The sequence below is a fragment of the Rhea americana genome, unplaced genomic scaffold (assembly GCF_003343005.1).
Source record: "Rhea americana isolate MKP2758 unplaced genomic scaffold, rheAme1 scaffold_22, whole genome shotgun sequence".
Taxonomy (NCBI): Eukaryota; Metazoa; Chordata; class Aves; order Rheiformes; family Rheidae; genus Rhea; species Rhea americana.
In genome coordinates this window covers 7,815,369-7,827,114 of record NW_028186329.1, presented here as the reverse complement: position 1 = coordinate 7,827,114, position 11,746 = coordinate 7,815,369, and the positions used below count along the sequence as shown (strand labels likewise).

The following is an 11,746-nucleotide window of genomic DNA, read 5'->3' as shown; positions in this document are numbered from 1 at the left end:
ATGCAGCTTTATAGCTGACTTACTTGTTAAAACAAACCAGATTTATATGAGCCATGAAGAGAAAACAGCTGAACTGAACCGTATTGTGAGATGCTATGCCACGGCTGCAAGGTTCATCCTGCTGAGTGCCAAAGCCATTAAAAATGGTCCATAGGCCTTGAATTCTCTTTGCATGTGTAAGTATGTGGTCCTTCTCTGAAAAGTCAGGTATTAGGCCACACTCACTGGGTTTCCATTAGAGATGGATTAAATGCAAGAGAAATTTTTGCTACTTTTTCCAGGGGTGAAGTTCCCCACACAAATCTTCTTCTGTACTTGGCCTTCAAGGCCTAGGAGAATGCACAGACCTTATGCTGGTGAGTTCTGTCCTAAATACAGAAAGAGAAAAGCTATGATTTCAAATACCCCTCACTGTCACCTGGTACATTTATTACAGGCTTATGCTCTTGTTTTCTAATTAGAAGGTACTCAGAATACAAGCCTCAAATTGCTGCTTCATAGCATCAAGGGCTAGAAAAAAATGCCTTCATCTTCAGAGTCAGTGTCTTGTCCTCTTACATAGGCACACATTGCCATAGATTCACTAGAGGTGTCTACTGCAGTCATCTGTGAGAGCTCAGATACAGTCAGAGAATGAATGAAAAGAGGTAGTCTGCCCCAAATAGTCATCACTCATTGATACCCTCAGCAGAAGCTACTTTCAGTGGAATAGCCAACAGATGCCCTGAAGAATCAGGCCTTCTCTAGTGCTTGTCTGTCTGACTTACAATATGTCAAGAATATGTCCTTATTAATCTGAAAATAGCCACTGTTAAGCAATCTTATTCTGAATTTTTGAAATTAACTTTTCCAGGGTCTGTTTTTTTCATGTTAATAAATATTGTGAGTCTTGAGACAGTAGCTTTCCGTAAATGGATTAACAGCTTTAAATTTGGAAAGCACTTTTCACAGTGGTTTTCACACACATTCAAGGAACCACCTATCAGGGCCACGTCTTCCAAACTGAATGATACAAAACAGCTGCCAGACCTTGCCACAACTCTTTCCTTCTGTTCTTTGCTATCTCTTCTCATTGGCTACTTTTTTTCCCCCCTAGCACAGAGAGCTGTAACAAAGAACTGAAGGTGGTTTCTTCCAAGTAGGGAACAGTTTTCCAAGTTTGCTTCTTGGTAGCTGAAGATTTTTTTCCTGTCTAAATATTTGTTGTGCAATAGAGACAAATGTCAAAAGTGCAGAGSAAATTAATTGGATAAATTGAAAAACATAATGCATTTGCATACTTTATAAAACCAGTTCTTTATACACGTGGTTTTCTTTATACATGTGATATTTAAATAAAATTATACAAATTACATTTAAGCTCTTTGCTGCCTTTTTATAAGGTACCAGCAGCTAAATTTCCATAAATGAGGCTTTATCCCAGGAGTCAGGTTTCCCAGTATGGGCACACTCACCTTTTTAATCCTGCTACAATCACAGCTGTTGGTGTAGACAGTGATGGGAACCACAGGTCTTTAAAAGCACAGTACAAATGTTGCCAGCACGAGCAAGTATGACTTGATAGCAACAGGCAGGCCAGGCAGGCACCAGCCAGCAGCAAAGGCCTCCGTATTGCTTCCAGCTCAGACTGGCCAAACATTTGTACAAATATTTTTGTGCAGATCTCACTAGCATACTAAGAACTCATTGAAACATGTTGCTGTAGATTTGTATCTTGTTAGTAGATGCATTCTAGGCTTTAAAAAACATTACTCATCAAAGTAGGAGCTGTGGCTAAAACACAATGGGAACTAGTTTTAATTATCCTAAAAGATTGTCATACTGCATTTTTAAATCAAAGAGTTTGCTGGTGGCTTATTATTTTTCTGAAGAGAGGCTTTGTTTTTGGCTATGGAATTTCTTAGCAAAACAGCTGTTACAGAAATGAGTAAAGGGGCATTAGTGGAATCATGTGTCTTTGACTTAGTTTCTCTTGGTATGCCACAGCGTTGTTTATCAACAACAAAATCCTATCTTGGTTTAACATCTCTGTAACAGTTTTGAAACTGTTAGCTTTGCCTGATACTAGTACTCAATTGCTGAACAGGGGATCTGGAACAGCTCTGCAGCCTTGCTGTGTGCCACAGTTATGGCATTGTGGCTACAGCTTTTCCAAAGTGAAGATGGCCACAAGAATGCCTGCACATACATAAAAATTATTTTTAAGACACAATTATGAAGGAAAACAATACAAGCTTCAGTGAAAAATGGGAAGTATTAGTTTCTGGCTACAGTTTTTGAAAGAATGCTCAAAGAGAAGTGCTGCATCTGTGTTCGCAAAGAGCATCCAAAAAGGCTTACAACCAACACTCCAAAGTCTGCAGAAGACTTTTAAACTAAACAAAACTGATTGGAATGCAATGCCAGCGTAGGCTGCGGCACAGCTCCTATTGCTGAGTCTCATGAAAACACACTATAATGAGTTAAACTTTGAAGGCTCCATCAGTCCACACGTTTCCTGTTTGCCTGCATCTAGTTAGTTTTCCCTCGAGGTCCACAGCTGGTCACATGAGTGGCTGGTAGCAAGAGAGTAACCGAGAGGGGGATGTAATAAAGAACAGAAACAGAGCGTGTGAAAGGCAGCGAGRAAAGCAAACAGTACTGAGACGGCGTCTTCCTATTGCTACACTCTGGAGGCAGCTGTTGACCTTCTGAGCGCACACGCACCACCCTCAGCAGCGACGTGGTGACCGGCAGCTGGCCGCCCTCAGAAAACATTCGCAGAATGCCGCGTCTCCCTGCAACGTCACCCGCAGCCCTCTGCTGCCRGTTTAACCCAGCGGCCTTGGATTTGGTCTATACTCTAACCCCTCTTTTCTCTTCCCCATCCCCCAGTTAGAGGACTAGCTGCTCCCTTGCAAAGTCTGTTCTCCACATGAGCAGAAGATAAGCTGAATCCCTTTCATCTCTCCACCAGCATTTGCTCAGAGAGTTGTACTTGCCATCTGAGGGGGCATTTGTAGAGGTGATTTAAGTGTTCGAGTGCCTTAGAGCAGCGTAGTCAGCCGTCAGCTATAAACACGCCTCCATCGTCTTGCTTTGGCAGTTTTGCTAATCCAGCTTAAAATGAAGATAAAACATGCAGAAGTTTTCCTGTGCCTTCTCATTGCAGTACCTCTGCTTCCTGGACTCAGGAGAGCTGCTTCTGTTACGCTTCTGGTATCAGCTTTGTTACCTACCCGAAACAGTCTGCTCTGCTTTTTAAGCCATTAGAGTCTTGTACTGTTACTTAGCCATTTCAGCTTGTAATTTTGTGCAAGCATAGAGGCTTGTGAGCAAACTAGTTGTTAGCTCACTATAAACGTAAGAAATTGAGAGTATAGTTAAACTGACAAACACCAAATTTGCCATTGTTTATTACTGAAATTCCAGCTCAAGCTGAAGGTTACAGAAATGTGTCCAATTAATTATTAAAAGGAGAAAATGCTACTTGTGTAGCGTAACAGTAATGTGGATCTCAGACAAAAGCGATTACTCCCATGGTATCTTGGGCTCGTGGACATTAGCAGATGGCAGACAAAACGGGGAAGGTTACGCCCTTCGCTTTCTAAGGCAGGCGCCATGGTACTAGACTCTGACTGGTTCCCAGGCCACATCGCTGCCACCACCCGTGAGGCTGTAGTGTTGCCCCTTGCAAAACAGAAAAGCGATGCAGCTGAGCCTGCACCAGACCGTTACCTGCGAGAATYGCTGACTCTCCAGTCTGATTTGGGCCCCCGGCCAGGCAGGGGGAGTCTGTGCGGCAGCTTCCTACCAGCACCAAGTCCTGCTGTTGGTACCTTCACTCATTCACTCCATCCTGCTTGCTGCTCTGGAGAACTTACTTCCTTTCCTGAGGTGTCGCAGCCTTCCTGTGGATGTTGTTTACCACCACAGGTGGAAGGGATCTGCATTAATAAGGCAGCGGACATCACTGCTGTGGGCACTGGCTCCCCAAACCACAAGCCAGCAGGCAGGCAGAGATCCCCCAGCTCATTCTGTAGTGTCCTGGTTGAATGTGTGACACTGGAGGTGCAACATCAAACATGAAACGCCATCTCAAGCATCTTGGTGCTGGCTTTTAAATGCTTCCCATTAGCAAGAGAGCCAGTGAGGACCCAACTGCCTGTGGCAAACGTTGCCTAACACGATGGAGCTTCCTGCAGAGGAGAGAGAAACCTTGTCCATTAGCCAGGAGAAAGCATACAGTAGCGGTTCAATCCTCAGTACAGAATCAAGCATCTCGCAAGTCTCAAGTCAGAGACCTCCCGCCCCTGCTTCCCTAATTTCAGAGTAGTTGCTCTGCTAGCAGGGCATTCCCAATTATGGTCTGGTATTTAGGCGTTACTGTACAAGCCAGGCTGCAGCTGTGATGAAGTTCTCCAACTACACTTGAAAGAGGACTTTCCTGCCAGGACAGCTCAACCATTCATTACCCAATGTTTGCCTAAACTGAAGCCTTCATGGACTGTTGATGCATGTCTTTTTGGATAAGGCATTTACATTTTTCTTTTATTATCAAGCTTGTATTTTGCTTCAGCTTCTCATTTTCAGTGAAAATGAGACATCTATGATACTGAAATCCATGAAATGAGAAATGATACATTCAGGTGACAGCTAGCAGAACTTGCAGTACAGGGCTTAAAAGCTCTGAGCTGATTTACTACATCACACTTGCATTTTGGCAACCTCAGTATAAAACCTGGACAAAGCCCTTTTATTACCACATTGTTGGAAAACAAAGTGGAAAATTTTTTCTCGTAAATCCTCTGTCAGGAAAAACAACAACAAAAAATTTTACCTCTGAATTTCAGTGAAACCTTAGGAGGAGCATTAGGAGTTCACAGAATTAGATCGAAGCGTGCCTTGGCTTGGTTAGTGCTGCTGCTTGGAGACTGCCCTCTCCCTGACCAGCCGATGCCGCGTGCAAGTACTTTTTTGTTTCCAAGTATGGCACGTGACCGTACTACCTGCCTTCTCTTGAAACAGCTGCTACGCTAAACATGTCATGGCCCAGACTCACCCCTACTTGAGGGTAAGTCCATGGCCTCCAGGTTTCTATGCTGTTTTACTGCTGCCTGGGGGGGAGCAAAGGAGTTTCAGTTCAAAACCATGCTAACTAGCATCTTTGGATAGTTCTGACGCTGGTACTACTTGCATGTCCGTATCAGTATGAACTGCTGCTTAAGAATATCTCATAGCCAAAGCATTATGGATTGGAGACCACGTTTACGCCCAGCCACCTGCGTGCCTCTGTTCAGGAGAAGTGGACAACTGAATTGCCAAAACCATGACTTCAGCCTGGCTCTTAAGAAGATACAGTCCTCAACATACAGGTATCAGTGGTATTTTAGGGTCTGCCTCGTGACAACACACTAACTGATGATAAAGCACTGAATRTATCACTGCAGTTCCTAGGCTTCTGATAACAGTTTTCCTAATTCACAACCCCAAGGTGAAAGCGCAGCTACAGATCAGTGTAGCAAGCAAAGGGCAAATCCTTTAAGCCACAATGCTCCTCTTCTACTCACCTTTTAGTCCTTTTAGTTAAAAGAACCTGTTACAATTTTGTTTTCTTTCTTTTTTTTTTTTTTTTAAAAAAAAAGGTACCATTTCTGGCCTTAAATTCATGATCAAGACTACAAAAAGAATGATGATCTTACCTGTAACAAGCTCTTACGTACATTACTAGGAACATCCTTAGTTACCTAAAGATCCTGCTGGCTCTGCRTTATCTCTGGTTTCCAAAACCCAAATGCTTTGAGTTTGTATCCTTAAGCATATTTTTACAATATACTAAATTGCTCGTGAGGCTCAGTTTTCAAATCAAAGTTTATTAAAATGTCAAAAATAGAACTTACAGTTTCACATATATAAGAGGGCATACATAGTACAGGCCTTTAGTAACAAAATAGATGAATAATGCTTAACAAGCTAAAGCATGTAGGTGACATCACCAGTCATTAACATACAATCTCAGGTTAAGAAAATCTAAGCACTAATGTGAACATGCGCATATATATCTATCAAAGGGGGAACAGTTCAATCGAGAGCAAAGGAAGGAGGCTGCCTCCACTGGGACAGTGAACTAGATGCATCTAGGCAGCAAAAACTGGTGCAGACTCCTCTAGCATCCACATACTGGAGGAAACCAAAGATGAACCAAWACTTTTATTGAGTACTGTCGTCTTCTTAAAGCCTCAATCGGTTGTTCATAAATCTGAAAAGACCTGAAGAGCACAATTCAAGGGTCCATCTGGGAACCTGACTTGTTGCTAAAACATAAAAGAGCAACTCAGGCAAAGACTGCTGCAGAAGTCCTTATTTTGTTTCATTTGCTAGAGTTTGTTGCTCAGTTCTGAGGTGAGTTTCTTGTTCTCACATCAGTAACTTCCTAATTTCTAGCAATCACCAGAAAGGAACATGTGAAAGACTTAAGACTGAATCCTTAATTGCCCTTCCTGTTAAAAATTAAATATTTGATTCATCTGAGTATTCAGAAAGACAACATAAATACAAAAGCATGTACATAATAAAAAAACATATATGGAATTTCTTAAGCATAYTGCTCAATCAACTACTATATAGTGACTAATTATTTCTCATTCTAGCTTACCAGCTTATTTGTGATACTCCGTTCCTCCCACCTACCCAGTACCTTAGAGAACTAGGAGAGCTCACAGATGTTTTGTGATATAGCTGAAGTCCTTCACTGAGCTGCGGTCCTCTTGTTCCTCCCTTGTGCTTTTTCCATGTAGTAAGTAGCACAAGGTACGGAGGCCAATAGTTGCTGCTTGAGAGGGAGATCTGAATATTCTTCACCCTGTAAAGCAGTCCTCTGCATTCTTCCCAGTATGTTAGTCCTTAAGGGAAGAAGAAACTAATTTGCTTAGCTCTTTCTCAAAGGTTACTCCTCCCTCACCTTTCCATGGCAAAGATGAGCAGCCAGAGCTTTGAGGAAATTTGATATAATCAGGTTTCTCCATCTTTGAACATACGCATGCTGATTCCTGGTAATTAAATCAGAGTGGATAGCACTGGATTACTTCTAAGATAAGCTTAACACAAAATACACACTGCAATTCCATTCAATACATTAATAATAATAATAATAAAAAAATCACCACAGTCATTTAAAACCACAAGGCCATCAATATCATCTGCCAGCAGCCAGGCCCTTGTGTATGGCTACAACAGTTAAAAAGAGTCAAAGTTCCTGCTAGTGACTCTTGTAACAAAAATGTATGAAATCCTGATAAAACTAGCTAAGACTACCACTAAATGAGAAGATATTCCAGTACAGATATGTAATCTAAGCTAGGGCATGCTTGATTGCATACATTTGTGCTACATATCAAAGCTACTTTAATAAAATTTTAGGAAAAAAAAGCAAAACCAACAAGAAGCCACGTGCACTTTTGGGGCACTGCTGCCTACAACAGCCTACAGCCAAATGCCTCCGCTTCCTTTTCGCTCGTGTCCACGCAGAGCACGACGGAGCGCGCTGACGGGGAGCCGGCTCTCCTCCGCACAGTCCGCTCCGGCTGCGCAACGCAGAAGGAGACTCAACTGGAACGTCCCTTGGATCAGACCCTTCCCTCGTCTTTATCTTTTCATTTGCTGCACGATACAGGACTTTCCATTTGACTTTATAAGGTAACTTTAGAAACCGTAAAACTTTTATGAATTAGTGGAAAGGCAAATAGGGGGGAGGAGAGGAAATTAATACTTTAGTGGGGATAATCTCCTCTATTTTATCTAACTACTGCTAGACAGGCTTATATTTTCCATTTGAAGTCATTTTACTTAAGGGATGATGAGGTGAGATTAACCAAAGTTTACATGCCTCATYTGCATCCTGTTTTCAAAAGGCATGTATTAATGCAGGTTAGCACCTTACCATCCTTTATCTACTGGGGCAGGAAAGTCTGGGTCAAAGAGAAGTCCAGATCCAACTGGGGARGGGTTGCCAATTCTGGGGGCAAACTTTGTACTAAAGTTAGGGCTTATCCCAGCTTGTAACCTCCCRGTCAGGCAGGGCTCCTGCTCGCACCATCACGGGTGACAAATGCTCTGACACGGGAATTGAAGATGTCATTTTTGTTGCTAATGCACAGGGCACCACAGAGTCCAACTTCCTCCAAGATTATGTAGATAATGAAAACAGTCTAGTAAAATAAGCAAATACGACTTAAAGACACTCAGGGAGGAAACCTGGGGTCATTTTCACACAGCAGTTTTTTCTCTCTCACTAAAAAAGTAAAATATCTTCACAAAAGTCAGAATTGATTTTTGGTTGCAACTGTGTTTGAACCCTACAGYGGAAAGTATACGCCAAATCAGTCCACAGTGACAGTCAGACCTACTTGTTAAGTGGCTAGAAAATAAGAAAATACTATTTTATACAGATGCTCTTCTTGCACAAGTCCATGCAATCAAGAGATCTAACTAAAATCAGACACATTGCAAAAACTAAGAAAATCCTAGAAAATCTCCAGTGCTATGATAGAAGCCTTGATGCACAGTGAAAGAAAGTTCCAGTCAAAATCCTGCAGGAGGATATTCGGAAGTGCCCGTATCGTTCAGAAGCGCAATCGCCAAAGTCTTCCTCAGAATTTAAACTTCATTTATAAAACGTCAGCTCTCACTTCTGGAAGAAATCTCTCCTCTAAAGCGTTCTTGTATTTGCTTGTTGAGACACGCTGGCCACGAGCCTTCTGCACTGGCTCTGGAGGGCAAAACCAGCGGCAGAGCCGCTCTCCAACCTCTTCCAGCGGCACTGATGGAGCAGGGTGAACGGCGGAGCACCGTCCTGTGCCCCCGAGCATGGGGTCCCTCTCTTGCCGATGTCTCAGGTCCATAAGCGTTGTTTTTGCAAACCAGGGAGCTGGGCTGAGAAATGGCCTGCTGCCAAAGGAACAAGCACATCGGAAAAGCCTCGCTATGCAGGCAGGCAGGTACGTGGAGATTCCTGATAAGCGTTTGAAACGATACTGCAAGTCAGTACCCCGCTACGGGAGCGGGGCTCTGAATCTGCAAACCTCGGAACCTGGCACGCAGGAAAACCTCCACTGAGCTCAGCGCGGCCGCTTGCGTTTGCATCTAGGAGCGTGAAGGGTTGCAGGACTCGAGCCTTAACACAAACCATTGCAAAATCCATCACAGTCTGTCCTTCCCAGAGCCAGACCTAGCTTTTGTGTTTGACTTTTATATATACATAAAAAAAAAAAAAAAAAAAGATTTCCATAGGAAATTCTGATTATCGTTTTCTCCCCTTCCCCTTCTAATATTTTGGCACAAATGCACATGATAATTAACATAGATATAAAGAAACAGATAACTGCATAGCACTGACAAAGTTATGAGACATATTTGGCAAATCTGAACCATAAAAACAAGTGCTAGGGGTTTTTCCAGTTGTGGAAGTTGTTTGTCATGACAGTTGCTGCAGGGAAAATATTAAAACAGTCTGGAGCAAACAAATATTTAAAATGAACATTTTATAATATAYGTAAATACACTCTCCCAATTTCTCCAGGCAAAAACACATCTCAGAGCATTTTAATCAGCCGAAGTAAGTTTTCTAACAGAGGTTTGGTGTCTGAGATGTCCTGGTTCACGAGCAGTCATACGGGACAGCGCGGGATAATCTACCCGGTCGCGTTCCCTGAAAACGGCAGCAAGGGCCTGGTCACTTCGGTCACCAGAGCAGACCTGGACACTGAATTCAGTAAGCCCCTAAGACATAAGAAGTGGCAAATACCATTCGACATATTGAGGAAATACAAACTTTCTGTAGTTAATGCAAATAGACTGCACAATAACAGAGGCTTAACTCATCTAGCAAGAGCTCCCACACCACTGGGAGCAGCGCTAGTCAAAGGCGCTGCAGCAGTATCAGAAGGAGCCTTAACTTCGGCCTTTTGCTTCMTGTAAATCCAGACCGAGATAATTGTCCAGCTGCAGCTCTCAGGCACGGAGCAAGACTCTGCCACCTTGCTAGTTGTCCAGCGTGGGAAATTCACTCCTTCTGGGAACATTACAGGGGCCCCGTGTGCTTTAAACGCGTCCTCTCTCCCCTGCAAACTGCCGCAATCCCGGGGAGCACAGAGGTGTGCATCAGGTGGAGACAGTATCGCACGCACACGAGTCGCCCCGGCGTCCCAGGGTATCTGGCTTTTCCGAGATGCTGCGTGAYGGGTGACTGGAGCTCACCAAGGCAAACGGGGAGCCCCCACACCCCGGGACCAGCCGGTGCCAGCGGCTCCTGCGTGCTCGCGGCAGCACGGAGCGAAAGCCTGGACAGGCACCACGCGCCGGGGGGCAGAGCACCGGCTTCCCTCTGCTGAAACAAAGTCCTGTTTTTCACCATGATCAGCTTCAAAGTCTAACTGCAATGGCCCATGGCGTTGTAACCAAAGTGCTARCAGGTTCAGTGAAGTGGCTTACATGGGCATTTACTTTAAAAACAAAAAACAAAACAAAGAAACCCCAGCTTTTTAGCAGATTCTTTTTCTCATCACTTCAATAACTGGGATTTTGTTTATTATGCATTTTGCTAAGGCTTAAACCAATTCCATTTTCCAGAGTCTCTGTCTCCCACCACCACCCCCAGGAGATACTTCCTTAGGAGACACTGGAGCAACGAATGCTGGGGGAGCCCATTTGCGTAAGGACCTTGTCTAGCCATTGCAAAGGACCGTTAAGATGCAGTTCAATCCAGCAGGGAGTACTGGTCACAGTCTGCCGCCTACAAGAAAGAAGGGATRGGGGGGTGGGGGGAGAGAGAGGGAAGAGGGAGGGAAAAAAAAAGATTATAGATGTGACTTACCAAACTTTACAAATGTGAAGAGATTTTACAGCTACTGAAGCATTCTTTCCTGCTTAGACAATAGTCTTGCATGTTAAGCCAAAGGAATGTCTCTCCCCCTATAACATGCTTTTGGCCAATGTTGCCAGCTTAAAAAAAAAAAAAAAAAAAAAAGCCAAAAACCCACCTTTTCTCTTTACGTCTCTTATGATCCCAGTGGAGATACTCACTGTATAACCTATTTACTGCTTAGATTTCTGAGAACAGCATCTGATCCCCTGAGGAGAAAGGGGGGTGTTTCTCCAAGCAGTATTCTTTGGGTATATTTTGCAGACCTGGCYTCTCTTAATTAGACAGAAACTTAGGCAGTTTGCTAAATACATTAAATGTCTCTACGTATAAAATCGGGGCACTCTCTCTTCACCACAGATTTAGGTTCCAGCAGACAGCGGAGGAGAGGGAGAGATCACTGCTCAGCCGTTCACACCCCCTGCGCAGCCTCGCTGGGCCCTTCTCCCGCTGCTTCGCAYCTTGTCCACCCACAGCGAAGAGCTGGCGGGAGGCGCAGGCAGGCCGGACCCGCCGGCACCCCAGGGCCCCCTTCGCTCCGAGGACGCCACCGGGCACGTCCGTCCGGTACTGCGACGCTACACAAGGGCACTCGCGAGGAAGCAGTTTTGCATTTCGTCGGCAATATAAAGACAAGCAGAGCTGCTGCAGAGCCTTAAGAGCAGCCAAACTCAGCAGAGAAGCAGAAACTCGGTATTAACTCATGCAGTTTAAAACCCCTCGGGAGCGGCGGGYAGTGGCCGGAGCAGGGAAGACTTGGTGGGTCGCGGCGCAGCACACTCCTGCTTTCCACTTCGCCCTCTCCAAGCTGCTGCTCTGCCGCTTTCCTCGAGGCTGGATCCCAACGGG

At 44.2% G+C, this 11,746-nt stretch overlaps 1 protein-coding gene across 1 annotated transcript in view; it reads right to left on the bottom strand.

The window, feature by feature from the left end:
• Window positions 1-5,832: 5,832 nt before the first annotated feature.
• Window positions 5,833-11,746, bottom strand: part of SMAD3 (SMAD family member 3) — a 78,909-nt gene continuing 72,995 nt past the window's right edge. The window contains exon 9 of the mRNA XM_085305444.1: window positions 5,833-10,768. Coding sequence (XP_085161570.1) covers window positions 10,645-10,768 — 124 coding nt within the window. The 3' untranslated portion in view covers window positions 5,833-10,644. The remainder of the gene's footprint in view (window positions 10,769-11,746) is intronic.